The sequence below is a fragment of the Gymnodraco acuticeps genome, unplaced genomic scaffold (assembly GCF_902827175.1).
Source record: "Gymnodraco acuticeps unplaced genomic scaffold, fGymAcu1.1, whole genome shotgun sequence".
In the NCBI taxonomy this organism is placed as follows: Eukaryota; Metazoa; Chordata; class Actinopteri; order Perciformes; family Bathydraconidae; genus Gymnodraco; species Gymnodraco acuticeps.
The window spans coordinates 172,837-200,489 of NW_022990319.1; the positions used below are offsets into that span (position 1 = coordinate 172,837).

General features: G+C 42.9%; 4 protein-coding genes across 21 annotated transcripts in view; 2 read left to right on the forward strand and 2 right to left on the reverse strand.

The window, feature by feature from the left end:
* The first annotated feature begins 2,120 nt into the window (after positions 1-2,120).
* On the forward strand, positions 2,121-11,128 carry slc5a8 (solute carrier family 5 member 8). Its single transcript, XM_034223119.1, has 17 exons — positions 2,121-2,354; positions 2,611-2,730; positions 3,131-3,196; positions 3,299-3,350; positions 3,481-3,548; positions 3,639-3,677; positions 3,964-4,079; positions 4,849-4,989; positions 9,072-9,201; positions 9,348-9,436; positions 9,590-9,699; positions 9,789-9,856; positions 9,947-10,033; positions 10,305-10,510; positions 10,659-10,762; positions 10,842-10,930; positions 11,009-11,128. Exons 1-17 carry the CDS (start codon positions 2,121-2,123, stop codon positions 11,126-11,128), a joined length of 1,839 nt encoding a protein of 612 aa, XP_034079010.1.
* A 265-nt stretch (positions 11,129-11,393) lies between these two features.
* Positions 11,394-13,060, reverse strand: lyrm5a (LYR motif containing 5a). 2 transcript variants are annotated; one of them, XM_034223107.1, is made up of 3 exons: positions 12,916-13,060; positions 12,618-12,690; positions 11,401-12,105 (listed from the first exon to the last, which is right to left on the reverse strand). In XM_034223107.1, the coding sequence occupies exons 2-3, from the start codon at positions 12,660-12,662 to the stop codon at positions 11,881-11,883; spliced, it is 270 nt and encodes an 89-aa protein (XP_034078998.1). In that variant the 5' UTR covers positions 12,663-12,690; positions 12,916-13,060; the 3' UTR covers positions 11,401-11,880. The 2 variants fall into 2 exon arrangements, with proteins under 2 accessions (XP_034078999.1, XP_034078998.1); XM_034223108.1 differs by lacking the exon at positions 12,916-13,060 and having other exon boundaries at positions 11,394-12,105; positions 12,618-12,671.
* Positions 13,060-18,051, forward strand: casc1 (cancer susceptibility 1). Of its 2 annotated transcripts, XM_034223105.1 has the most exons (17): positions 13,060-13,123; positions 13,411-13,428; positions 13,621-13,690; positions 13,832-13,920; positions 14,113-14,217; positions 14,330-14,467; positions 14,601-14,735; positions 14,815-14,918; positions 15,007-15,165; positions 15,278-15,428; positions 15,493-15,583; positions 15,755-15,924; positions 15,994-16,153; positions 16,627-16,841; positions 16,925-17,083; positions 17,512-17,625; positions 17,716-18,051. In XM_034223105.1, exons 1-17 carry the CDS (start codon positions 13,121-13,123, stop codon positions 17,989-17,991), a joined length of 2,157 nt encoding a protein of 718 aa, XP_034078996.1. In that variant the 5' UTR covers positions 13,060-13,120; the 3' UTR covers positions 17,992-18,051. The 2 variants fall into 2 exon arrangements, with proteins under 2 accessions (XP_034078996.1, XP_034078997.1); XM_034223106.1 differs by lacking the exon at positions 13,411-13,428 and having other exon boundaries at positions 13,093-13,123.
* Positions 18,052-18,056: 5 nt separating this feature from the next.
* lrmp (lymphoid-restricted membrane protein) overlaps positions 18,057-27,653 on the reverse strand; it is a 39,632-nt gene continuing 30,035 nt past the window's right edge. For 4 of the 16 annotated variants that reach the window (XM_034223075.1, XM_034223078.1, XM_034223074.1 and 1 more), the window contains 17 exons: positions 26,632-26,678; positions 26,448-26,539; positions 26,161-26,369; positions 25,080-25,164; positions 24,919-24,964; positions 24,772-24,799; positions 24,070-24,210; positions 23,297-23,431; positions 23,058-23,211; positions 22,839-22,879; positions 22,654-22,722; positions 22,205-22,263; positions 21,883-21,981; positions 20,974-21,102; positions 20,062-20,088; positions 19,396-19,550; positions 18,057-19,078 (listed from right to left, as the gene is read on the reverse strand). In XM_034223075.1, the coding sequence (XP_034078966.1) occupies positions 18,936-19,078; positions 19,396-19,550; positions 20,062-20,088; positions 20,974-21,102; positions 21,883-21,981; positions 22,205-22,263; positions 22,654-22,722; positions 22,839-22,879; positions 23,058-23,211; positions 23,297-23,431; positions 24,070-24,210; positions 24,772-24,799; positions 24,919-24,964; positions 25,080-25,164; positions 26,161-26,369; positions 26,448-26,539; positions 26,632-26,678 (1,659 nt within the window). In that variant the 3' untranslated portion in view covers positions 18,057-18,935. Of the gene's footprint in view, positions 19,079-19,395; positions 19,551-20,061; positions 20,089-20,973; positions 21,103-21,768; positions 21,982-22,204; positions 22,264-22,653; positions 22,723-22,838; positions 22,880-23,057; positions 23,212-23,296; positions 23,432-24,069; positions 24,211-24,771; positions 24,800-24,918; positions 24,965-25,079; positions 25,165-26,160; positions 26,370-26,447; positions 26,540-26,631; positions 26,679-27,653 lie in introns of those variants that run through there. The other 12 variants (XM_034223082.1, XM_034223077.1, XM_034223089.1 and 9 more) reach the window with 12 other exon arrangements.

Sequence of the window (27,653 nt, forward strand, 5' to 3'; positions counted from 1 at the left end):
TATTGCACAGGTGTGCCTTAGGCTGGCCACAATAAAAGGCCACTCTGAAACGTGCAGTTTTGCTTTATTTGGGGGGTCTGGGGGGGTCCGAAAACCAGTCAGTATCTGGTGTGAGGGGTAGGATTAGGGTTAGGGGTAGGGTTAGGGTTAGGGTTAGGGTAATGTTGTGAATTGAGTGGCCTGTGTTCGTCATCCATAACATACGCCTGCCCATACCATAACCCCACCACCACCATGGGCCAATCAATTCGCAACATTACCCTAACCCTAACCCTAACCCTACCCCTAACCCTAATCCTACCCCTCACACCAGATACTGACTGGATTTCGGACCCCCCCAGACCCCCCCAACAAAGCAAAACTGCACGTTTCAGAGTGGCCTTTTATTGTGGCCAGCCTAAGGCACACCTGTGCAATAATCATGTTGTCTAATCAGCATCTTGATATGCCACACCTGTGAGGTGGGATGGATTGTCTCGGCAAAGGAGAAGTGCTCACTATCACAGATTTTTTCAGATTTTTGAACAATATTTGAGAGAAATGGTTATTTTGTGTATGTAGAAAATGTTTTAGATCTTTGAGTTCATCTCATGAAAAATGGGAGCAAAAACAAAAGTGTTGCGTTTATATTTTTGTTCAGTGTAGTATGTCTTAAAGGTCCCCTATTATACTGTTTTTCATCAATATATTATAGGTCTCACAGATATAAAACATGTCTCTGAAGTGTTTGGCTCCAAATACCAAACAGATCATGCATTGCAGCATCCCATAATCCCCTCTGTTTCAGCCCTGTTTCAAAAGTGCTGATTCTGTGTCTGTTACTTAAGATGAAAATAAGGAGCCCCTCCCCACGCCCCTCTGAGAGATATTTGGTTTAAAAAAACACAATGAAAAAAACGTTATGACATCATAAAGTGGCCAAAATCTGATCTGCTCATTTTCAGACAGGTGTTTATATAAATGGATCAGAACAAAAAGAGAGGGGATCTTTCTTCCTGAAACTTTCAGAATCGCTTTTCACAGAAGGGACACATGTTTATGTACAAACGACAAGAAAAAGTGGATTTTGCATAATAGGTGACCTTTAACACTAGGATGGGTCAACATTTCCCCTAATTATAGTATTAGAGGGGAAATGTGCAAAAAAACTTCTTAGTATAGTATGTCAAAAATATCAGAACAAACACATTGTACTGAAAAAGACGACCAAACGTTATCACGCACAATGGAAAAATCTTAATCCCATTGGCTTTTTGTCGATGGAACAAGATGCTAACTTCCTACAAAAATACGTCATCGCTGCTATACTCTATGACGTCATAACTTAAAGAAGAATAAAGAAAACCTCAGTAGTGACATTTCATTTCAAGCAAAGCCTTAAACTGCAGCAACAAGTGAAAAACTAACAGAGAGGAGGAAGAAGTGTTTGTCCTGAAGACTTTCACAAAGTCACAATAGAAATATGTGTGTAACAAATTTGGGAATATGATTTGATACGGCTATATATACGATATATATATACGATATATATATATATGATATCTGTCGACTCAACATGTACCTGAATCATGTAAAACAGCAGTGGGAGCAGGTGAAGTATTATGACACCATCTTAGCAGGTGTTGAGAAAAAAAAGTCCCATTATAAGAAAAAAAAGGAAACCGCTCTTGAGGCTACATAGTATTTTGCGGGGCACCACAGAGGGAATCCTCTCATCTCATCTGCTATCCTCCATTTGCCTTACACCAGCTCCAGTGGCTCATTTGCTTAACCTACTTTTCCTTCCACACACACACACACACACACACACACACACACACACACACACACACACACACACACACACACACACACACACACACACACACACACACACACACACACACACACACACACACACACACACACACACACACACACACACACACACACGCACACACACACACACACACGACAGGTTTCGGTCTCTGGTCCTGCTCTCAGCACAGTGGTGAGTGAGAAGGTGATGTATCAGGACCATTCATCCAAAGAGGATCTGTTTTTACTTGAGTGGAAAACAAGTGGGAGAGTTGGAATAACTTTCTCAAAAGTTATATTTCTAGTTTTAGACATCCACCAAAATGTCAGGAGACTCAGTGGTCGTTGGCTCCTTTGTGGCCGCAGACTATTTGGTGTTTGCTCTCATGCTCCTTGTGTCTGCGGCCGTCGGGGTCTACTATGCCTGGACGGACAGGGGCCAGCAGAGCTCCGGGGATTTCCTAATGGGTGGCCGGAGTCTGACGGCCCTGCCCGTCTCCCTGTCCCTCACCGCCAGCTTCATGTCAGCCATCACTGTGCTGTCCAACCCTGCCGAGGTAAGGTCACAACAGAATCCCATGGGACTCATTTAAAAATATCCTCCTCAAAAGTAATACAGTGTCTGTTTTAGTCTGTAGGAAAAACAATTCTCAATACAAGAACACATATGCAATCTTTGAACTGAAAACGTGTTTATCTTCATACAATATTACACATAGCCACATCAAAATGAACTAGACGAAAGTATAAAATGATGGATCAGAGAAATGGAAACATTTACATATAAGATACACATTTTTCTCATCCCTCTAGGTGTACCGCTACGGAGCCAATATTGGATTTTATGCTCTCTCCTATATATTTACAATGGTGGTCACATCCGAGGTCTTCCTCCCAGTCTTTTACAGGCTGGCCATCACCAGTACATATGAAGTGAGTGTTGTTTGGTTGTTTAGCTGTTCTATTTACAACATCCTGGAATATGTTGGTTCATCTGTAATATATTGGAAAATCTTACCCCGATATTTAACTGCTATTGTCTCACACTAGAGAGCACATCCTGGTTGTAGTCTGAGGTTATTACGGCTCCTATAAATATGTTGAAATATAGATTTGGACCAAATTATAGGATGCGCAATATTTGTGAAAGGCAAATTATGTATTGAATATCATTCTGAATGAAGTATTATGATGCTTCTTAGATGTCCCAGTGTCCAAATGGTATCCTACAGAACATCTTTAGGATGGAATAAAATCAGTCATATGTGTAAATATTTTTTATAAAACTGTATTGTCTGTTCTTTTTTTGTGTCTATGTCATGTATCTGCAAAGTATCTGGAGCTGCGTTTCAACAGAGCAACCCGTCTGCTGGGAACTTTCCTCTTCATCATTCAGACCGTGAGTAAGAAGTCAACATATAATGACGGGCCTTTGAGCTTTCAGGGTGAAACACCAACTCTGATACCCGGGGGTCATTTGTGTCTGTATCGTTTCTCTCAGATCCTCTACACTGGAATCGTCATCTATGCCCCAGCTCTTGCTTTAAACCAAGGTATGTTGGTTTCAGTTAACATTGGTCAGATTCCTGAAACATTCCTCGATGAGGGCACTTAATACTGCTTGGTTTCGCTCACTTGAGTATGTCTGAAAGCCTCCCCCCCCCCCCCCCCCCCTCTCTGCAGTGACTGGGATAGATCTGTGGGGTGCTGTTGTTTCCACAGGTGTGGTCTGTACCTTTTACTGCACAATGGTGTGTAAATCAAATGATGTGCACAACATTAAAATGTCATAAACATCTTATTTTCTATGACATCACTGAGTTTTTCTTAATCATTCTTAGGGCGGTATGAAGGCGGTGGTTTGGACCGATGTGTTTCAGGTAGGCCTCTGGATGAAAAAACAACATAATGAGGGGTTGGTATGGTTCAGGCATTACTGTGAATGTCTCATACCTTTTTGTGGTTGCCAGTGACAACGCTGTTCACCAGCAGCTGACCAGTAGACCACCACAGCAATGACTAATCTCCACCTATACAACACAATATTACATAGTAGACACATTTATTCAAAACACCAACACAACACACTGGTGAAATTAGCGTGACTCCTGGGATAGAAAACAGGGATGATTTTCCTAAAATGATGGAAAATGTCTGCCCCAACAGCTTGGTGTCATGGTTGCAGGCTTCCTGTCTGTCATCATCCGGTCCGTGGTCGTGCAGGGGGGAGTCCTCCCCATCATTTCAGATTCACAACAAGGAGGGAGACTCAACTTTTGGGAGTGAGTATGTGTCAGTATTTAAGTGTGGTAATAGATTAACCACTCAATAAAAGAGGTATTCCAACTATAAGAACTACATATATTGTACTTGTAACGCTTAAACATCTAAACCCCATGTCTTGTCTAAATCAGAGGCTGCATCCTCTTAAGTCGTTGCATTAATGAATTTAAAAGAGACTAAAGGTACTGGTAAACTACCAATCAATTGTTTGATATAGTGTTCTAGCGATCTTCCTCGACCTCTAAAGTCCTTAAATGTCACATGACCTAGTTGTTGGGGAAATATTTTCCAAGGCCCATAACTTTGACCCAGTTTATCAGTTCAAACTGTTCTGACTGAGCACACGCACCTCGTAACCTTGGCTGCTGTGCTCTCAGTGTTCTGTCTCCCTGTTCCTGCCTGTTGGCGTCAGCTGATAGAGGTGTTATCATTCTATCTTGGTATGCAGCATGTTGATGATGCTCTCTGAACTAGCTAAATACATGGGTCTGGGGTAGAGTTCTTCAGAATTGACGTGGCAACTCTACCGTGCAGTCAGATCGTGGCTGCTGTGACTTGTGATGTGAATTCTCCGGCCGAAGCTCCCAAATAAACCATCAGTGTTTGACATCAAAGCTCCTGCTCTTCCCGTGTCTCTTTCCTGAGTCGGTGACTCCCACTGCATTGCTACACAGAAGTTTCCCTTACACTAGTAAATGTGTGTTTCTCAGTGGGGTATGATTCACGTTTCACTTAAGTTTAAACAACCATTTGTTACTGTTTCACTAGCTTTGACACAAGCCCTCTGAGGAGACACACTTTCTGGACCATAACCTTTGGAGGGGCATTTGTGTGGATCAGCATCTATGGGATCAACCAGGCCCAGGTCCAGAGATACATCTCCTGCAAGAGCCTCACACATGCAAGACTGTGAGTACTGTTTTACTGGAAGATTACATTACATTACATTGCATTTGGCTGACGCTTTTATCCAAAGCGACTTACAATAAGTACATTCGACCAGGAAGACACAACCTTGAAGAAAACAGAATCATATAAGTACATCAGGTTTCATAGAGCCAAACATTTCAAGTGCTACTCAACTGGCTTTAGGTAAGCCAGTCCTTTATTAGTATAAAAGTGCTTCGTTAATAGTTCTAACGCTCGAAGTGGAGTCGAAAGAGATGAGTTTTCAGTTTGCGCCGGAAGATGTGCAAGCTATCTGCCGTCCTGATGTCAATGGGGAGCTCATTCCACCATCTTGGAGCCAGGACAGCAAACCCACGTGTTTTCGCCGATGGGAACTTGGGTCCCCCTCGCAGCGAGGGCGCAACGAGTCGTTTGGCTGATGCAGAGCGTAGTGCACGCGCTGGGGTGTACGGTTTAACCATGTCCTGGATGTAGGAAGGGCCAGATCCATTCGCAGCATGGTAAGCAAGTACCATTGTCTTGAAGTGGATTCTAGCAGTTACCGGAAGCCAGTGAAGGGAGCGGAGGAGCGGAGTGGTGTGGGAGAATTTAGGAAGGTTGAAGACCAGGCGAGCCGCTGCATTCTGGATGAGCTGCAGAGGTCGGATGGCACATGCAGGTAGACCAGCCAGGAGGGAGTTGCGGTAGTCTAGGCGTGAGATGACGAGAGCCTGGACCAGAACCTGAGTCGCTTTCTGAGTCAGCTGGGGACGTATCTTCCTGATGTTGTAAAGCGTGTATCTGCAGCAACGGGTTGTAGCAGCGATGTTTGCAGTGAAGGACAGGTTGTTATCTAGGGTCACACCCAGATTCCTTGCAGTCTGAGTCGGGGAAACAACTGAGGTGCCGATGTTGATTGTTAGGTCAAGAGTGGGACAATCTTTTCCCGGGAGGAAGAGCAGCTCAGTCTTGTCAAGGTTGAGCTTGAGGTGGTGAGCAGACATCCACTGAGAGATGTCAGCTAGACAAGCAGAGATGCGTGCAACGACCTGGGTCTCTGAGCGGGGAAAGGACAGAATTAATTGGGTGTCATCAGTGTAGCAGTGGTAAGAAAAACCATGCGGGCTAATGACTGATCCGAGCGAGTTTGTGTACACGGAGAAGAGGAGGGGACCAAGAACAGAGCCCTGAGGGACCCCCGTAGTTAATTGACAAGGGTCGGACTCAGACCCTCTCCAAGTCACCCTGTAGGTACGGTCTTTCAGGTATGAGGTGAGGAGGGAAAGTGCAGAGCCTGAAACTCCAAGTTTTTGGAGAGTGCGAAGGAGGATCTGATGATTCACCGTGTCGAATGCAGCAGACAGGTCCAACAGGATGATGACAGAGGAGAGGGATGCAGTTTTGGCAGTGTGCAGTTCCTCCGTGACAGCAATGAGAGCAGTTTCTGTGGAGTGACCTGCCTTGAAACCAGACTGGTGCGGATCCAGAAGGTTGTTCTGATTGAGATAACAGGAGAGTTGTTTAAAGACAGCGCGTTCAAGTGATTTAGACAGGAACGGGAGGAGAGAGACAGGCCTGTAGTTTATAACATCGGGTTGAGAGTGGGTTTCTTTAGGAGAGGGTTTACTCTTGCCTCCTTGAGACTGTTTGGAAAGTGACCAGAAGTTAGAGAAGTGTTGATGAAATGGGTGAGAAACGGTAGAATATCAGGAGCGATAGTCTGAAGGAGGTTTGAAGGGATAGGGTCCAGAGGACAGGTGGTAGGGCGGGCAGAGGTAATGAGGGTAAGAACCTCACTTGGAGAGAGAGGGGAAAAGGAGGTAAGTGTGTTGGTGGAAGGAGGGTCTGGTGACCCAGCGGTGAGTAAAGGTGAGTCAGAAAAAGAAGAGCGAATATCATCAACCTTTTTTTCAAAGTGGGTAACAAAGTCGCTTGACAGAAGTGAGGAGGGGGGAGGAGCTTTTGGAGGGTCCAAGAGGGTGGAGAAGATGGAAAATAGTTTTTTAGGATTGGAATAGGAAGAGTGGATCTTATCTTGAAAGAAAGTGCTTTTTGCCTGAGAGATCGAAGCAGAGAAAGAGGAGAGGCGAGCTTGATAGGTTAGGAGGTCGTCACGGTGTTTGGATTTCCACCATTTCCGCTCTGCTGCCCTAAGGACGGTTCTATTAGCACGCAGTGCATCATTTAGCCAGGGAGCAGGAGGGGACTGACGAGCCTGCCGAGATGTGAGAGGACAGAGCGAGTCCAGAGTGGATGAGAGAGTAGAGAGGAGAGTTTCTGCAGCAGAGTTTGGAGGCAGGAGATGGAATGAATCAGAGGAAGGGAGGGCTGAGAGCACCGACGAGGCAAAGGTAGAGGGGGAGAGGGAGCGAAGGTTACGGCGGACAAGTGCAGGATGGGAAGAGATTAGTTTGTTATGTTTGGAAAGGGATAGAGAGAATGAAATGAAGAAGTGATCGGATGTGTGGAGCGGGTTTACAGAGAGGTTAGAAGTAGCGCAGTTCCTTGAGAATATGAGATCAAGGACATTGCCAGCTTTATGAGTCGGTGGGGACGGAGACAGTGAGAAAGCAAAGGCGGTTAACAGAGATGTTAGTTCGTCTATCTTCCCCGTCTGGAGGTTGAAGTCTCCGAGAAGTACAGCGGGAGGGCCAGTTTCAGGGATGGGTGAGAGGAGATTATCTAATTCCTCCAAGAAGTCCCCCAAGGCGCCTGGTGGACGGTAGAGAACAACAATGGTTAACTGTATAGGATGGGTTACTGTGACGGCATGGAATTCAAAGGTGGAAGGAGTGAAGAGGGAAAAGCTCCATTTGGGAGAGAGCAGGAGACCAGTGCCACCTCCTCTGCCAGTGGGTCTGGGTGTATGGGAGAAGGAATATGCAGTGGAGAGAGCTGCTGGGGTGGATGTGTTGGATGGAGTAATCCAGGTCTCAGTGAGAGCAAGGAAATCCAGAGACTGCAGGGAGGCGTAGCCAGAGATGAAGTCAGCCTTAGGAATAGCTGACTGGCAATTCCACAGGCCACCAGAAACTAGATGTTGGATCTCAGTGGAGCACGTGGGATATATCGATTAGGAGATACACGGGGCCAGTGATAATTGCGAGAAGACACATGAACAGGAATGGAGAAAATACACATGATTATAGCATGAGGGGCTAGAAAACTAAAGAAAAGATAAATAAGACACCAGCTCAATCAGAGTAGGATTTGCCTCCTCTTTGCCTCCCTCGTGACTCCCGCAGGACTCCAATGTCTTTGTCAGTCTTACTCCCGCAGGACTCCAATGTCTTTGTCAGTCTTCGGCTGTCTGACGCTGAAGCTGACGCTCCAGGAAAGAGCTACCCGAAATGGACGCCTGATTGCTCAGTTCTCACAGCTGTAGGGCCACGGCCCTCTAATTAGTTAACTATCTACAGCTGATGGGCGACAATAGACTGGCCGTGCCTATATTAATGCAGGCTTGAGTGCTGAGACCTGTAAAGCAGGTTTCGCCTGAGCAGATCTGAGATTTAAAATCTCTCAAACGCGATTTAGCCGTTTAAGCTACAATAACAATTTATACAGAGTCGAATAAATGAAACAGACAAGTCTAATTAAACAAGAATATAACTTACAGTGGTTGCTGCGTCAATAGGTAATGTCGTCACCGGGTCCAGATGCACACTGAATTCATCAGATTTTAAATGCGGTATTTAAATGCTTTTTAAGGTACAAAATGACTGAGTCACGCGGTTGTACTTCACGCTATCAATAGACTGGCCGTGCCTATATTAATGCAGGCTTGAGTGCTGAGACCTGTAAAGCAGGTTTCGCCTGAGCAGATCTGAGATTTAAAATCGCTCAAACGCGATTTAGCCGTTTAAGCTACAATAACAATTTATACAGAGTCAAATAAATGAAACGGAGAAGTCTAATTAAACAAGAATATAATTTACAGTGGTTGCTGCGTCAATAGGTAATGTCGTCACCGGGTCCAGATGCACACAGGAAGATACATTTAACTGCTCTTCAAACCAATCATGCAGGGATTATTGCGCTGTAAAAGAGACAACATACGTTTCTATATGTTTCTGTTCATGGGTGTTTCCTTATTTTTCCAGATCTCTGTACATCAACCTGCTGGGCCTCTGGTCCATCTTGCTGTGCTCAGTGTTTGCAGGAATGTGTCTCTTCTCAGTCTATAAGAACTGTGACCCATGGACTGCTGGATTGGTTTCTGCTCCAGATCAGGTACCATGTGAGGCTGAGATATTCTGATGAATGTCTTGAACAGAAAATACAGAGATAGCTGTACAACTAAATAAAGAAAATAGCCAAAATTGTGTCAAAATCTTCCCACTGACTCACATGCACTTCTGTAATCCCTTCCTCTGCAGTTGATGCCTTATTTGGTGATGGACATCCTGCGAAACTACCCTGGCCTTCCTGGTCTGTTTGTTGCAGCTGTATATAGTGGATCTCTCAGGTTAATACAGTAAATATGTATATCATTTTAGATTACTTTAATCAGCATTTCACTACTATAAAGTGTGGTTGTACTGATAACAAGTTGGTGTTTTTCCATCCGCAAGGAATGTGTTTGATTGTTCTTTTTTTCATTTTGCTTTATCAACCCCAGCACAGTGTCTTCCAGCATCAATGCACTGGTTGCAGTGACAGTAGAGGACCTGATCAAACCCTACACTGACATGTCTGAGAAACATCTGTCCTGGATCTCAAAAGGGCTGAGTGAGTGGATAATTTCATGTCCGGCAATTGAGAAGAGTTGTTGAATGGTTAACATCTCAAATGTTTCCCTCATGTTGTCCCTGTTGCAGGTATCATGTTTGGGATTGTATGCATTGGAATGGCCGGACTGGCTTCAGTCATGGGAGGGATCCTGCAGGTGGAGTAGATGTGCTTTGGAGGCTTTGGGAGAAGAAAGGTTATGATTTATAATAGCAATGACTTCATCGACATGTGCTTCTTTATACAGGCAGTCATCAGTATATTTGGCATCCTTGGGGGTCCTCTGCTTGGCGTGTTTACATTGGGTATTCTCTGTCCATTTGCCAACTCCAAAGTAAGTCCTCACCAAAGTGAATTAAAAAACAAATAAGATAATAGAAAAATACTTCATAAATAATTAACCCTTTAAATATTAGGGCTTTAAGAGCATTTGATACTGTTGAGTATTACATTATGGAGTTTTTTGATACAAATCTATGATTGTTTGTATTACCCCATGATAGCACATTCATGCCTACCACCCCTTAAAACATCCATAACCATCTTATGCCTGCTTTTTCGAAAGGTACATTTTTCTTATATTATGTGATGAAAATGTCTTTTAGGGAGCGTTGTCAGGTCTTGTGTCAGGGTTGGTTGTGTCTCTGTGGGTGGGCATCGGAGCCCAGATATACCCCCCGCCCCCTGAGATGAGCCGACCTCTGTCCCTGACCACTGCGGGCTGTAACTTCAGCACCGCAGGCCGCTTCAACTGGACCTCCACTGCTCCGCCAACACAGTCCTCCATCACCACAGTCCCGGTAAATGGCAAGTAAGTGTGTAATTAGATGGTAGTTGACAACTGGTTGAATATATTTGCCCTATTTAGTGTCCTCACTTAGCTAAGAGTAATGGTTACCTAAAAAGATATATAAGAATATAAGATTTCACCCCTTGTTAACGGTTTGGTCCCCCTCCAGGCCTGTGCTGGCAGATAACTGGTACTCTCTGTCCTACCTTTACTTCAGTCCCATTGGAACCATCATAGCTATCAGTGTGGGATTGTTAGTCAGCCTTATGACAGGTAAACAATATAGAATTAGTTTAATCATATACATTTTTCTTAAAGTACTGTTTTTGATGTGCTGTGTTTGTTATTTCAGGAGGCAGGAAGCTGAAAGTGGAATCCAGGCTTACATTAATGAAAGAAGACACAACTGTGTATCACCTATTCAAGTTTTTTAAAGACAGAGTAAGTGCTGCAGCAGTGGATCCAAAACAAAGGCTATCAACTAATAACTAATCATTTATGCTCTTCCCTTTTCTATAGGTTACGAGCCAATCAGAAAAGATTGAAATGACGGGGGACAGAGATAACAAAATTGGTAGCAGTAATCCTGCTTTCTGTGACGTTGAGATGGACTTAACAAAAAGCAGCATTCCAACATAAAATTCAACATGTGTTTTTACACATGTATGAGTGTATATGTATTTTGTATGCGTTTTCAAATCTGGTATAAAAAATAAACACAGGAAAATCAAGGCTGTTTTATGGCTCTTCATTGAGTTAATAGACCAACGTGCAATGACTCATGAGTTTGGAAATCTTGGCTGACTTCTTCCATTTTTATATAAATGATTTTTGCTGTATCCTGCAAAGAGTTACTGATAGAAAATAATAAATATATTTATAAATAAAATCTGATACAAGCAAAGACAGTGAAGAATTGTATAATATTTATTATGACAGGCATCACTGTTGTAGAATACTGCTTGACTTTTATCCAATAGTGCATTGGTACATAGCCATGTACATTGACTATGTATTTACAAATATATATACAGTGAGAATACATTGTACAATATGATTCAGTCAGTCTGATACCTAGACTTCCAGCTGTTTTGAAATGGAAAACCTTTGATATAAACATATACAGTATTCACAATTCAAAACATTGGCATTTAATGAACTTGACTTTACTTGGAAATACAAAAATAAAAGCACAGTCTATAAAAGCTTGATTAATGATCACTTAGTTTCTGCTATTAAATAGATGGACGGGCAACAGGGTTTATTACATTTCTGCAGAGTAATGTGTGCTTGATCTTATTTTTAAAGGCTTGTTTGGGAAAATGCAAAGCATTGCATTATTTGATACATTTAATATAAACTGTACTTTAAGAATAATAATCCGGATCCGTCTATATGTCTGATTTCTTTTCTGGATCAAAATACCTCTTCTTCATAGCTCGATATTTCCTGAGGAAATACAGAGCCTCCAGTTCCTTGATGACAAAGTCCCCTCGAGCCACCAGCTTCTGGATCTTTTCAGGGTCCATCTCGTCCTTATTCTTCATGAAAGCTGACTTCAGGCGCCCTCTGAAGTAAGCTGCTCCCTGGGGGTAGTCTCGGCCAAGATACAGCAGCTGTTGGAGGATGAGAAACACAAACACATGAAGAACACAACCAAAACGTGTGACTTAATGAGTGGTGTAAAGTAACTAGGTTGATTTACTCAATTCATGTTCTTAAGTAAAGTACAATTACTTTACTTTTCAATTGCTACTTTGTACTTCTACTCCACTACAATTCAGAGTTACATTGTGCTCCACTACATTTGTTTAATACCTTTGGTTACTGATATGAAATACAGCTGGAGAAACATTCACAAGCTACCCTGCAGCATACAAGGTAATACAAACTAGCTGCACCTTTGCCAGGTTTCATTACACTTAAATGCATCAATAATTATATTATCTGGATAATTCATACTTTTACTTTTGCTACTTAAAGTTTATTTTGATGCTAAAGTAACTTTTGGGATGTTTTGACTTGTACTTGTAACAGAATATTCATACACTCTACACTTCTACTTTTAGTTAAGTACAAGAGTTGAGTACTTTTTCCACTCCTGGTTTGAATGACTTCCTTCACTTACAGTCTTGTAAAGCTTGATAACTTGCTCTTTTAAATGGTTGGCCATGTCAGAGCCAAGGTGCCTTGTAGCACTTCTGAAACGAGAATAAAAAGACACATTACGTTAACTGAGATGAAAATGCGAAATAAACAGTCAAACTATTTAAATAGCTCGAATCCTAAAGGTAAATAGTTGCCACCATGCCACTCTGGATTTAGCTAGCTTACGTTACAGCTAGCTTGTTAGTTAGCATTCAACACATACTACAGTAATAACAGACTCTGCAAACGACCATATTAAATAGCGCATTCATATTTACCCGTCTCGTTCAGTTGTAGTGTTTTACTAAAGCGGGTCTACATTTAAGAGACTTTTGCTTTTCTTTGTCCTTCCTGTGACTAGAGTACAGCTCACTGTGGGCACAGTCGTATGTCGTTACGTTGTGTCGTAAAGAAAAATAGATAAACTACGCATGCGTGCACGTTTCTATGGTTACCTGGACGCTTTAGAGCTTTACTTTCAGCATGGTGAGTTTTTACAAAGTTTTCGATTAAATAACCCCCGGTTGGTCTTAAACCTTGTCATGTTTAAATCGTTTTACCAACATGAACTACTATTTTGTTACAAAATCTTGACAGTAAGGATAAAAGCCTAGTAATAGCCTAATAGGATAGTAAATACACTGTGTTGCTTTCGAGTTAGCATTAGCAGGAAATACTTTCAACCGCTTATATTTCTTTTCCGGTTTTTCCCATGTGCCTTGTTTAAAAAAATGCTCTAACTTTCTCTCTTTGTTCTTTCATGTGAATGATAGCCACCCAAGAAAGGAAAGGTATGAGAATATATCAGTCAGCACATTACAAATTCTACATTCATCTGCTTACCATAGTTGGTTGTATGCAGACAGCCACACCATCTCGCTCTTGCAGTGTTTTGTCACTAACTAACTTGTACGGTCCAATCTTCACCTAAGTAATATAACCTTTTTTCTACACACTGATTTGTAATATTTTTCAATTAAAAGGGCAAGCTGACCAAAGCCCAGAAGGTGACGCAGCAGCAAGAGGATGAGGAAAGGAGACTGCAAGAGGAAGGTAATCCTAAATGATGAGGAATTAAAATCTGAAAGAAACTGAGGAAAAGCAGTCTTTTTATTCATTTGTTTGAGCTCCTTCGACCATGCACTGTTTAGCAATCAAAGTAAGTGTCTGTACTCATGTGCTTTTGCTCTATAGGGGAAGCCAAGCTGCAGGCAGAAAAAGAAGAGCAGGAAAGATTGGAAGGAGAGAGGAAGAAGAAGGAGCTAGAAAAGCTTGAACTTAAGGTAAGGCCAATCATGATCACTGGCAATAATGTATATTATCTGACTCTTTTTCCTTGTGAGGATACATTCAGTCTCAAACAGACCCTGCTGAGTAAAGAGCAGAACTGTTAACACCACGATAGACAACTCTTGAAATACACAGTAGTAGATGTACAGTTGTGTTGAGTTTTCATGGGTGTTTTTTGCTGACAGGACCAAGAGCGCAGAGAGGGTGAGCTGAACGAACTCCGCCATCTGCTGGAGGAGAATCACACTGCAGTAACCACATGGAAAACAGATGCTGAGGAGAAAGCCAAGGTGTGTGTTCCTGATTCATACACAGGCATAGAAAACGACTGACTGAATAAATACAAATAATATATCCAATGAATAGATCTCCTATATTAACAAATATGTTGTTTGTGTCCAGTGGGATCGATACCTGCACTGTGATGGCAGCCCAGACCCAGCAGTGCAGAAGGATGTTAACACATACATCAGCTTATGGAGAGAAGACCCCGGGGTCAACATGACACTCGTGCTCAAGCAATGTACTCTGGCTCTAAAGGTCTGAATGTAAACACTCGGATGATGAATCAATGATGATTAAAATGTACAGTGTCCAGGACCACCGCTAGCCTCATCACAACACCATTACTACTGTGTTTCTGCCTTAAACGGATTCATTTCGTCCCTTACAGCTGGCTGAGGAGCTTGAAGGTCTGATCAGAGATAACACAGATCCAAAAGAGGGCCTGAAGTACCAGGAGGGGTTCATACTCCTGCAGGAGCTGATCCATCATAAACACCTCCTCACCACTGATGAGATCCTCCAGGTACACCAATCACAGCTGGACTTACACACTGTGATGCAATTGCTTACTTTAATAAAGGTCATTTTCTTCCTGTTCTTAGACGGCCGGTGCAAACATCGACACTGAGACGGGCAACATGCAGACTGTGGTCAAAGACGACAACATTACTCTGTGTCTCTGGGCCAACCTCAAGAAGAACTCGAGGTCTGTGAAGGACGCTGTGACAATAGAAGAGCGAACATTCATATTTATTATCCTTTAGTATCTAATATTTCTTTCTTTCTCAATTCAGGTTCAAAGGTTTACATTTTGAAGAGGCAGGCCTTGGCTTTGACCTTCCCAAACAGCTGGCTGTGAGCAACATCGCTGTGCGGATCCTCCACACACGTTATGACCATCTGTCCACACTGGCTAGGATGGCTGACCTCAGAATAAACACCCCCCTCCCCAGGTATGTACCCTTAATAACGTATACTACAGCTAATACTCTAACAGTAATGCTGGTAATCCTACCTGTTATTTTTGCTCTCTCTTCTTCTCTCACCTCATCTTTTTGCTCCAAGGTCTCTTGCAGGTGGTGAGGAGGTTCCAGCAGAGATACCTGAGCAGGGGGAGACAAAGAGAGAGGGGGGGGCGGTGGAAGACATTGAGGCACAGCAGCAGCAGACAGTGAATGAGGAGGTGCAGTCTATCCAAGGCCATGAAGGGAGGAAGGTAAGACGCTGGGCGACTAGATTCAATGTGATGTTTGTGTTCTTATTGTGTGTGTTTCTCTCAGAGTGCAGCCAGTGTACAGTCGAGGAAAAGCAGCCCCCAGCCCCCAGAAGGCCGTGGGAGCCGGATCGAGACACAGATGGAGGCACTCGGGGGTAAGATGCCCAGCCTGACGCTTCCAAATGTAAACAAAAAGAAAGCCACATCACACAGGACCTAAACCTGCTGTCACTCAAAAATGATTGACATGTCTGCAACCACATTTACAATATAAATGTTTTCTAGTCTGGTCTGGTCTACATACCTCTTGTTTTTTGTCTCTACAGCTGAGGGGGAATCGACATCTCCCCTAGGGCAGCGGGCCGTGATGGACAGCAGCGAACGTGTCCAGACGGTGGACTTATTGCAGTACACACCTCTGGGGGGGGTCTTCTACTATAACGTGTTTCACCTCCCGCCACAAGCCCACCAGGTTAACGGCTGGGAAATCAGACAGGTGAATAGAAAAGGGGTTTCAGTGCTTGGTACTCACCATGCCCAGCAGCTAATGCTCATGTTTCTTTAGCTGTTGGATAAAGGGCTGCAGGTGTTCCCCTATCCCGAGGAGAAGTCTCACTCAGAGGAAACTGAAGCGGTTACCTGCCCTCCCGTTGGGGTGTTCGTGACTCTGCCCGACTTTGTTGTCTTTCTGGAAACTCCTCAAGTGGCTCGCTGGGATTCTGCAGGTAGGTCAGGCAACAACACGTGCTACATGGTTCTCGCCTGCATAGAAAGGAGACTCGTATCCAGGCAAATATTTGTTATATTTCTGGGTGACTGCAATGTTAGATTTAATAAGATGTGCTTATTTCTATACATTTCCGCAACATAAATGGATAAAGCCAGGTTAAAATGATTTTTGATGACATTTCAGATTATTTTCATCTCTTTGAATTATTCAATGAATCAGTAAAAATAAAAACTCACTGCACTTTAAATGTGTAGTAAAATGACATTTGGAAGACTTTACAGTTGAACAGGGTCAAACAATGTAACTAATAAATATCACCATGAAACCTTACTTAAAAGTTACTTAAGACTTTTTGTATTAGAAGTGTTTTGACATTATGTAATAACATTTCTTTTTTTTAATATACAGAATCTACAAGTGTGTTTTTCTTTTATGTGTTCATGAGCATTTAGATTTGTTGTTATCCAGGGAAGCAGTGGAGGATGGACGGTATCACTGATGTGTCTTATGAGGAGGCAGAGGCCAAAATCTCCTTCAAAATGGACTCCTTCCAGGCCCTTGTGCTGATGCAGGAAACGTATGCCAACCTTCCCTTCCTCAGCTGGGAGCTCAGGCCGCTGGGCCAGGACTCGGCTCTTTTCACCGTCAACGGGGCGCTCATCGACCTCAGCATCACGATCCAGGTGAGAGACAGAACAGTATTGTATGTAAATCCCAGAAGAAAGGATCTTCATCATGACTGATCTCTGTTTGTGCCGACCAACAGGGTGATCAGTGCATGCTGCAGTCAGACCAGGAGAGCGGTCTCTCTCACCTCAAAGGGAAGTGGATGAGTGGCCCCGCCCTGCAGAGAGCCATGCTCAACGCAGGGATCAACATCTTTGTGAACGAGTACACGGACAAATACGTCAGCACCTGCGGCAAGGTCTGCATCTTATCTTGTTTTTCTTAAAAAGGAACAAGATTAAATTGTTTTGCTTGGATCGCCATTCATTCTGTGTAAATTCACAAACCAGTGTGGCAGCATAGTTTCTACCATGTATCCACATAAAGTAAAAGTAGGAGATGACAGGATATCTCTACAAACGGGTATGTTTACCATATTTTTGTTAGTTTGTAGCATGCTAACATTTGCTACGCTGCGGATGGTGTAAGATGATGCTTATGTATTCATGAGTCAAATAATTAAAGACATTCTGCCTGGAACAATCACAATGAAACCCATATAGCCTACCTATCATAAATTATGTAAAATAGAGCGACCATTTTAAAGAATTATTCAGTTATTTTTTACTGATAATACTTCACTAGATTACAGTTCTAAATGTGCTGCGTGGTTTCTCTCCTCTTCAGGACCCACTCACAGAACATGCTGCCTATGAACAGATGGCCCTCTTCACCGCTGCCTGCGCTTTCTCGTGGAGCAAGTGGAATGCCAAATGTGGAGCGGAGCATCTGGTCATGCAGGTACTCTCTCTCAAACAGATACAGCTTAATCAATTTAGCATTCTGATCTTTTCCCAAAGCAAACCTTACTTATTCCCTCTCCTCTGCCAGGTGTGTGAGCACTGGGGCCCTGACTCTGTGCCTAAGGGCTCCTGGAGCCTCTACCTGCTGGGGGCACAGCGGAGTCAGAAGCTGGAAATCACAGAGCAGAGTGAGGCTTTCTCTCCGGACCTCTATCCCGGGGGCGAGTTCCACTCCACCTTCATCCACATGCTCCAGGACGACATGAGCACTGAAGGTGTAGCGAGGCCCAGAGGATCCAGCTGTCTGTTTGTGGACACAGTGCAGAGCCTGCTCTGTGCCACCAGACCACTCATGTATTCATAACCTGTGTGAACCTTTTTAAAATGAATACATGTATAAAATGGATGCACATAAGAACACACATCTTCTATTGTAGAATTTGCTACTTTATTTGTGTGCAAAGTTTCACGCATCTTCTTTGGAACATACAAAAGAAAATTAACTTGAAAACGGTGACAACCACAGCAAGAGGAAGATACAATTAAAAACCTTTGGTGTAAAGACTGTAACAATGTATAATTATAACTTAATAACAAAAATATATATTCACATATCCCCACTCAAAACTAAGACACCCATACATATAGACTTCAAACATTTAAAAACACTTAAACTAAAGTTTAATTACCAGTGCTTATTGACTTAAAGTTATAAAATGTCCTCATCATTTCATCAAAAAAGCGGAGAGTCGCCCTTTTTCCTTAAGTGCATGCACTGTTTAAAAAGCCTTGTGGCACAATAAGAGCCATAGTCCATGATGTGCATCAATGGAAACTGCACAGCGGCCCATTGTATGACTTTGTGTGACATGATTGGCGATCGTTGTAGCTCAGATGACTGATCAAGCCTGATTTGACAGATTGTATTGGGTCTGGGAAGATAGGAGAACTGCATCATGATGTGTTCAGGACGTTGAGCAGCCAACTGTAACAGGAGATTTGGTTTTCCCCACCTGTAACTGCTTCTTCTCTTCAAACACAGACAAATGCACACACACACACACAGACTAACTAACTGAGCAAACGTGACATGATGCATAAATCCTCCATAGGGTTAACTATCCCCTGGGGCCTGGCCTGTTAATGAGAGTCTTGTGTTGAGAGTCTTGTGTTGGGAGTCTTCAGGCACCAGTAAACATACAAACAGCCTCTGGGTTTAGGTACACTGCACTACATCGCCAACCAAGTGCCTGGATCATTTCTGCAGAGGTTGAAGGGCGTAACAACATCCATCCCGGGTCTCAGGGGTTAGACGGGGGGCTGTCCGTTATGCCGGAGCCCCGTGTAGGGCCACAGTAGCTGCTGGATGGTCATCCAGGAGTCCCCGGTCCCCACAGGGGCGGCATCAACCGCTGGCTGCATCACCAGGCTGGCCAGCAGCGCCAGGAGACCTGCAGATGAACCATGAGTAAACAAGTACAAAGCATGAGACGCAAGTATCTCTGTGCTGTGCTGAAGAAAAGCTGTGTTTGCTTAATGTTCAACAAAGGTATTTTTCTTTATCCCTCTCTGCTCATAGCTGGCCGGCACTGTTGTGATTAGTCAACTGCTAGGGCCTCGTTAAAAAAAAATTCCTATCAATGCAACAATTTGTTTAGTGTTTAAATCAGTTGAAAGTGGGTCCTTAAATTCCAAGGTTGTAAAATACAAGTCTGTTTTGTGTAAAATAGTCATCTTACAATAAGTACTACAGACAAACTGAGCGTACCTGCTAGCACCACCACCATGGCCAACCAGAGCCAGAGCCCCCGGCCACTCCTGGCTACTGCGGCTGCTGCGGCCTCCCGGGAAGAGGTGAGGCTGTGGGACAGAGACTGGGCCATTCCTGGGTCTGTGGAAGTGGGGCTAGGGGAGGGGGTCGGACTGGAGGTGGACAACGAAAGAACAACAAGTTACCACATGACGGATAAAAAAAAATGAAGCATGAGTGAAAAATGGTTAGAGATAAAGCAAGAGAGTGATTTAGTTACCACAAATGACTCACAGGGAAGGGAATAAAACCTATGACTCATTTCTGGTAACTAATTCAATCGATGGCAGGCTGCGAATGTTGGCGTCAATGCTGCATTTGACCACGATGTCTCAAACAGTATCAAAGATGAAGACCCATTCACATCATTAGCATAATGAAAAGAAGCTCAGTTAATGGCAGTTGGCATGGAGGTGGATTTGAGCATCAGCTGGTAAGGCAAAGGCAGCGGACAATTATAGCCTGGAATCTGTCAACAGTAAGAGTGCTGCTTCAAATCACTTTACAGCCGTCGAGAGTTGCAGTTCGAGGCTGTAATTAGCCTTTGATTGGCCTTTGGCATGCATTTATTTTTTTTGGGACAGAGATAAAATCCACTTTGGACTCTCTTCCCTTCACACTTACAGCATCACAAACAGCTCATCCTGACTCCTGAGCAATGTGGAGATGAGGAAAAGAGGAAAGGACAGTTCAGAACAGCACATCATCCGCTTGCACAAAACACTCATTTGCACCAGAAAAAAAATAAAGTAGTGTTGCACATAAAATGTTAAAGCGGCTGAAAATGTTAGAGAAAGACAAAATAAGCCGGGTAAAGATGAGTTGGTTCTTAGTAAGATGCAAATCAGAGCTTGAAACGCAGATCATAAAATCACTTGTCACATGGACATACACTGATCTCAAGACAGTTAACAGCTGAAAGAAATGCTTCATTCCAGGCCTTTTGCTAGCAGGTACGCTCTGTTAACAGGATTAAAAGCAGTGGAGCAACTGGAGCAAAGGAGAAGCTAGTCCAACACAGACCCATTTAATGAAAGAGTTTCATCGCTTAGGAGGTTCCATATAACCACAACCTTCTCTAACTTTGTTTCTATTTGTAACATGAGTGATTATCTCATTAAATGATGCAGAATTTGCTGCTTGCTATCGATAGTAGAGAATTGGACTTATACAAAGCAAATCTCTCAAAAATACTCCAACAGTCATACAGTAATTGTGTTGAACAATCTTAGCATTAGCAGTGCTAACTCTCAGAAAAGCTATAGCTTGCAACCATCCGAGTGCAACTTTGACAGAAAATTAAAATGTGTGACTGATGTCAAAACGTGTCAATACTGGTCTGATTTTTTTTTTATGTCAATCTTTGATAATAAACCTTCTTTCATGGGTGTATTTGCATTTAAGATATTTTAGAAAATATTCGGTTTGCAGCTACTGGAACCTCGTTACAGCTAAATGATTATCTCTCCCAACTTCGCAGCAAGCCTCTTAGCTTTGCTGGCAGAAAGAGATGCTGCAGTATTTGGTTGGACTAACGTCTTGAGGGGCAGAATGAGGGAGGTGAGTTTGCTCCCCAGCTCACTGAGGCTGGACCTCCTCCTCTCTGCCACCGGCTCCTCCTTCTGCTCATCCTCCACCTGGCAGTCGGTGTTGTCGTAGGCCGTCCTGTGGGCACGCGTGGGTCAGGCATTCACAAACACACGGCTCGGTTGCACATTCAAATACAACCACACAGATCCTGTATGTGCACATGCACTTGTCATGCGTATGCAGCCAACATAAATTCATTGCATAACATTCTGCGTATTGCAATGAGAACCCTGCACACAATGCATGCCCAGCAATAATATCATGAACCCACAAAGCAATTTTACAACCTTTCAGATATTTGGAGAGCATTACATGTCCTTCAGTCGTTTCATCTAAGCATACATTTTAGCTTAGCTAGTCAAATACAGAAAATTCTACTCTTCTCGTCCAAAAATGTGAAAGCTTCATGATTCTAATAGAAAAAGTCAAAGTCCACACAGTCTCAAACTTTACATCTTACACAAAAGGAAATGGGCTAGATTTGGAAAAAATACCCCAAAAAGATATTTGCTTCTGACAAACACTTCCCCATGCGAGGAGGGACCAGATGCATGCAAGATGGAAGCTGTGGTGTGATTACATCTTTAGATTTTTCCTGTTCTCAAAAAATAAACAGCTTCATCATTTCCTTTGCAATATTACAGCCAACATGTATCACTGTGGCTAAATATATTTGCAATTGAAATGTTGTCTTTTAAAGTTTTAGGTTTCTTATTTCATTGATTGAGATAAAATACTTACTATTGTTCAACCAACGGTAATGTCACACCAGAAAGCTGCCATCTTTATGCATCTGGGGCCACTGTAAAAACTTAGCGAGACACAGCCAGCACCCTTCTCATTGGCATGTCTTACCCCTTCATCAAGAGAGAAGGTTCTTCAGTCTCAACCCAGGCCGCAGAGCTAACAAAGCGCTTTAGTGGGGGGCGCGCTGAGCTCTTCCCGCCCACATTCCTGGAAACCATCGTTATCACATAGGGGAATAACAACAACAACCCTCATGTCATGGTACAGCGCTCTTTGGTTGATTGAGGAACACAGCCAGTAACTTCCTGCACACCAGAAACTATACTGGTGTGTTTTAAAGGGCAGAGTTATTTCACAGACTTAATCTAGTTAATTTCACTCTACATATTACAATCCAGACAGATTTAAACCCACACACACAGACACCTACCATGGGGATCGTCTGGTCAGTCGCTCCGTCTCAGTCTCTGAGCAGTCTTGTGTTTTGGACTGTGGTGGGAAAACAATTTCAGTCATTATTCATCTAAACAAAAACGCTTGTTTGCACAATATGAACCATAACGTTACCATATTCTGCTTGTAAGTGGCATTGAAAGCTATCCTAATCCAATGGAAATGTAAGTGTTAAAACCTTATGTTTATTAAGGTTAGATGTTAGGTATCTAATCATGGAGGAAGTACTCAATGCGTTTATAAAAATATACACTTTTGGGATCATTTTCTAAACCCACATTGCCCCTTTGAGCAATTGGCATTATTTCAAGCAGGAGGCCAGCTAACTAGTGCATCATGGATGTATCTTTGTATATAAGTGCAAAAAGCCAAAACCCATGACAATACCTATGGCATGCTACATGATCTGAAAGCGACAGTCCTCACCATGTCAAATTGCATGTTGCCTCCACCAGAGCGAGGGATGGCTGCTATGCTGACCCGCCGGGTTGATGACTGTTGTGGAAAAAAAAAGGCACTACTTTCTTAACACAATCATGAATATTTCTTACAACTTTAGTCCCGAGTAAAGGACAATGATGAGTTCATATATTGTATAAACCGTAGCTGACCTTGTAGTACTGTGTCGGCTGCTTCTTGCCACGGAAATCATCTGGAAAGAGGAACAGTTGGGGTATTTTGTATACACGTGTGTGCCATCACTGAGAATATTTTCACATATCGATACCTCAATTGTACATACACATATGCATACATAGCTGATATGAAATCGTCACTGTATTGATTGTATATTATGCTTCACGTGTGTTTCCATGTGCATTTTCTCTTACCCTTACCCCTTTCCGTTTGTGAACCAAACGACCTCTCGTTCTGCATGAGCGCCTCTCTCAGCTCCAGCAGCTCGGCGTGCTCCTTGGTGTACATCCTCCTCAGGTTCTCCACATGTTGGATCATCACCTCCACAGCCTTACCGATACGACTCTCCTGGTGTTCACAAATCACATTGAAAATCACCAGCCTGTACACTTTGTTGTTGTTGGCACAGGAAAATAAATGGTGTAATTTAAACCTGGTGAATAGCTCCTAGCATCTCAGAGCGACTGGACACCCTGCTCATGGACTGGATGAGGATTTCCAGGTTCTTCTGGAGCCGCTGGATGATCTCCATGGACTGGTTGTCGTCCTCACACAGAGGAGTCAGAGCCTGGGACAGGAAGGAAAGAGGACGAAGTTGACGGAAAACACGAGGTAAGCGAAGGACAAATCATGACTGCACCTGACAAGATAGGGTCAATTATTTTTAAAAGAAGAATTTGCACTCCCACACCTCATTCAGTTTCAGGTTATTTAAATTATCATTACACATCTAAGGTAATTGATACAAGACCCATTCTATCCATTAAAGTGTGATACTTTCAAGATTCATTCAACAGCCAAAAATGACTGTAGATTAAAACTACTGAAGATAATTAGTATCAAATCAATCTTGTGCGGGTTCAAATCCGGCCTGGAATCCCTCTAATGTCATCTTTCCTTTTCAAATCATGTCCCTATAAAAGCCTCAAACTGGTCCAAAAAATATATTTGAAAAAATATATAAGTCTTTACTATGCTTACTTTTGATCTTTGTTTACTTGAAGAAAAAAAAAGAAGGTATGCAGGACAGTAGAGTACTCTAAGAAGGTGCTGTGCTATTCAGTGGGCAACCAGCAGAACGTGAAGAGTCCTCCCTCCTAAGACTATATAAATGTAAATAAATTACTCTTATTTTGTAAGGTGTTGGAGCAAAACAAGTGCTTCATCCACAGAGAGCTGGTAAATTGCACACTTTTGCATTCTGACCTGCAGTAGGCCCTGGCAGCTGGAGATCTCTTTGCGGACGTTCTCCTCAGCCAGGTCACGTGACCTCTCCTCCAGCCGGAGTCTCTTCTCCAGGGTAAACATGTCGCACTTAAAACCCAACGCCAGGCGCTGGAAGTCCGCCTGAAAACATGGAAAACTCACTTGACATGTTTTGCACTTGCTGCTGGACGCCTGCTACACGTGTTCTGTATTTCCTACGAGTAGCAGACAAAATAAACATTTGGAACATTTCCTTGTTTGATTAAGATTCCCCCCATGAAAGAAAGCATTATTGTGCTGGTGGTGAAGCCGAATCAGATAAATATCATTAAACTCCTGCACTTCCCTGTAGAAAACCCTCACAATACATGAATAAAGTAATACTTTATTTAATAAACCTTCTGTTACTTGTTTGTTTCCATCAATTTGAATGTTTTTTGTATTAAAATACTCTTTCAAGTTGTGCTTTTAAATGTCTGATAATTATTAAATAAAAAGTGTATGGTTATTGTATGGGTTTCAAAGAGAAGTGCAACCTTAGTAACATGCAAGCTAAATTTGTACTTAGATTCTTCTGATTTATGTACATTTAATTCCGACAAAGGTTTAAAGAGAATTATGCAAAATGAGAATTCCTACATCAGACAAACAAGACAAAGAAATGGTCAAAAAAGTGTCTCCTAGATCTAGTTGTGTACATACCTCAATCTCCTTGTCATTAGGCGACAGGGTGCTGGATAAAGAAACTGCAATGAGGACTCATTGACAGGACAAATCTGATTACATGTATTTGAATGGTTATGGATTTAATAGTCAAGTTGTTTTTACTATTATCATTTTCGGTCTTACCTGGTCTTGTCCGCTATGGCGGTACCACTGCTTCCCGACATATCACCTAGAAAGGGAAATGATTTTCAGTTAAATAAATGGCACAAAAAACACCCAATTTACAATCAAAAGACAGGTGGTAAATTATAAATATAATAAGGATACGAGAGTTTTACACATACATCCTTTGTCCGTGGCCACGCTGCTCTCACTCTGGTCCTCCTGAACCTTGCGCTCCTCGATTACCTCCATGCTGCTTTCCCGCTCCTGCAGGGCCCCGACACACGTTACTGCCTCGCTCTGCTTCACCTCCTGACCACCCTTTGACTCTGATGCCTCCATGCTCCCGTTCCCCTTAAGATCCATACTGCTCCCTTCACTCACTCCCTACTTCTTCAACAGCTTTTACATATTAAAGATGAAAAGTGATGAATCACACATGCTGGCAGTGCAGTTGGCTCTTGATTCTGAATAATCTGATCCTGAGTGGAGCCTAAATGAAACTATGCACTCCCTCTTCCTCTCTTTCATGCACACACTCACATAGCTGGAAAGACAGCATTTCTGTTCAGGTCAAAGAGTCATGCGAAATCAGATACTTTTGGCACAATCTCATCACTTACAAGGGCATTTAATCTGAATAACACCCACTCCGTTAGGCCTGATCCTGGTGTTGGATCAAATCTGCTCTGAGCCGGTTATTTGTTTTTTTATACAGAATAGAAAACATTATGCATTACGAAGAAAATATGAAAAAAGGGAACCAAACTAATGTGCACATTTGTAAATCGCCATACTTGTGTGTGGCAAATGTTACCAAACTTCTATAAATTGATTGTTCTACAAAATTACATTACATGTCACTTGTTAGACGCTTTTATCCAAAGCTACTTACATCCTCAATACTGTGGACAATCCCCACAGGAGCCATTTGGGGTGAAGTGTCTCAGGGACACAACGACATGCTGACTGCAGTGGGGTTTGAACCTGTGACCCCCTGATCCCAACACCAAGGCTCTATCCACTGCGCCACACGCCTCCCAATAATCAGTTGAGAACTCCATTATTGCTCTGGTAGTATTTACTATACCTTACCTAATGTGAGAACTGATAAAAAAGCACTAACTTCAGTATAATGACCCTGATTTACACACAAACAATGGTCAAGTTCGACAGTAGTCAGGCAAATAACTTCAAATCCATGTCGCCATTACTATGTGAAAACACTTAGTTGAGGAGAAATGGCAGGAAAGCAGGTCTTACCAGTTCCCTCTTTTTTTTGCCACCGAGGGGGAGGGAGTCTTTTTTGGCTGCACTATCCTCAGATTGGCAGGGGTCAGAGGTCACGCTGCCAACGCCACTCCCCGATTGGCTGGCGTGTGTGACGGACGATCCAGAGTGAGGAGAGCTGCTGGTGAACCGGTCAGTCTCTGGAAGGAGAGTTGGTGTGTGGGTGGTCAACGTTACACGTGCTTGCAAGAAGGCGTAAACAAACAGTCAGTTTAAGAAATATCTCGCTTCATCTTCACGCATACTGTTTTACTCCCTACCTTCCATGCTGGCGGATACTGTTGGCACCACCTCTGCTGTACCGTCCTGCACACTCTCCTCCTCTTCAACCAACACGGGTAGCAGACACGTGCTGGAACACACACATAATACACCATTTGTAAAAAAACTAATACAATCAAGAGTAATTTCTGCTGTTGGATGATGACGCTGTGAATCACTCACCTGTCCTCGGCTGCTGATCTGTCTGCAGACTGGTCCTGGCTCGGGCTCTGATGGGCAGAAGTAGGGAGAGGAGGGGGGTGTGAGAAAAATACAGGTGGCCTTGGAGCTAGTTTTTATGCCCAATAAATGGTCAATGATTAAAAGACACACATATTCACATGTAGCGTACCTGTCCCATGGCAGTGGATTGATATCCAAGCTGTACAGTGTGTGGAAGACAAAGCTTGGACTGATCTCTTATAGAATGTGTTGCTTCATGGAGAGCCCTGCAGCTCTGCAAAAGTGTGTGTGTTGCAGAGAGGGGTGCTTGGAACACGTTAACACTGGCACAGTGCTAAGTAGTGGAGGCGGACTGCGTGCTACACATAGTGGTGTGAACATGAACACACGCACGAACACTCACACAAACACACAATGGAGCAAGGTGATCGCTCAGAGCAATGCAATGGGATATTGTGTAATGAGTGTGAATCTGTTTTAACACACTTCAGAATAAGGGAGGTACCTTGCTATTAAACTGAATATAAAACCAAAGACCTCAATGTCATTTTAAATAAAAAACATATTCTAACTAGGCAGAAATATGAACTGATTTAAAGCCAACACATTCTTTATGAGCTTTGATTTAAAATTCTATGGAAAGCTTCATAAGAAAAATAATGCACCAGATTTTATTAGAGTGTGACATCTTGCCCTGTGTCTATACAGCCTACCATCCAGCATCAATATAGGAGGAAGTCCTATGAAAATACTGTATCTTCCATTTAGTAAAACAACTATTTGAATTTATCCAAATGCTTCTGATCATAAGAAACTCCTTTTCTTTGCTGGAAATGCAAATTGAAATGATAAAATAAAACAAACACCTCGACATGGCTGAAAACCTTTGTGGACCAGGCTGGTATGAGCGTAAAACTGCATTTTTATTGACGTACAAAACACCCCCACAGAGTCAAAGCATGCCTTTCTTGGCTCCCTCAGACTGTCTCTCCGCAGGGAGGCAGTCCAGCAGCAGGTAGGGA

What these genes read in the sequence shown, in the direction of transcription:
- slc5a8 (XM_034223119.1), top strand. Translation starts at nt 2,121, where the DNA reads ATGTCAGGAGACTCAGTGGTCGTTGGCTCCTTTGTGGCCGCAGACTAT. An exon ending in AGCTCTTGCTTTAAACCAAG is followed by an intron (nt 3,351 to 3,480) that starts GTATGTTGGTTT and finishes CCCTCTCTGCAG; the next exon opens with TGACTGGGATAGATCTGTGG. An exon ending in GTCCATTTGCCAACTCCAAA is followed by an intron (nt 10,034 to 10,304) that starts GTAAGTCCTCAC and finishes AATGTCTTTTAG; the next exon opens with GGAGCGTTGTCAGGTCTTGT.
- lyrm5a (XM_034223108.1), bottom strand. Translation starts at nt 12,662, where the DNA reads ATGGCCAACCATTTAAAAGAGCAAGTTATCAAGCTTTACAAGACT. An exon ending in TTATCAAGCTTTACAAGACT is followed by an intron (nt 12,106 to 12,617) that starts GTAAGTGAAGGA and finishes ATCCTCCAACAG; the next exon opens with CTGCTGTATCTTGGCCGAGA.
- casc1 (XM_034223105.1), top strand. An exon ending in ATGCTGAGGAGAAAGCCAAG is followed by an intron (nt 14,218 to 14,329) that starts GTGTGTGTTCCT and finishes GTTTGTGTCCAG; the next exon opens with TGGGATCGATACCTGCACTG. An exon ending in GGCTCGCTGGGATTCTGCAG is followed by an intron (nt 16,154 to 16,626) that starts GTAGGTCAGGCA and finishes GTTGTTATCCAG; the next exon opens with GGAAGCAGTGGAGGATGGAC.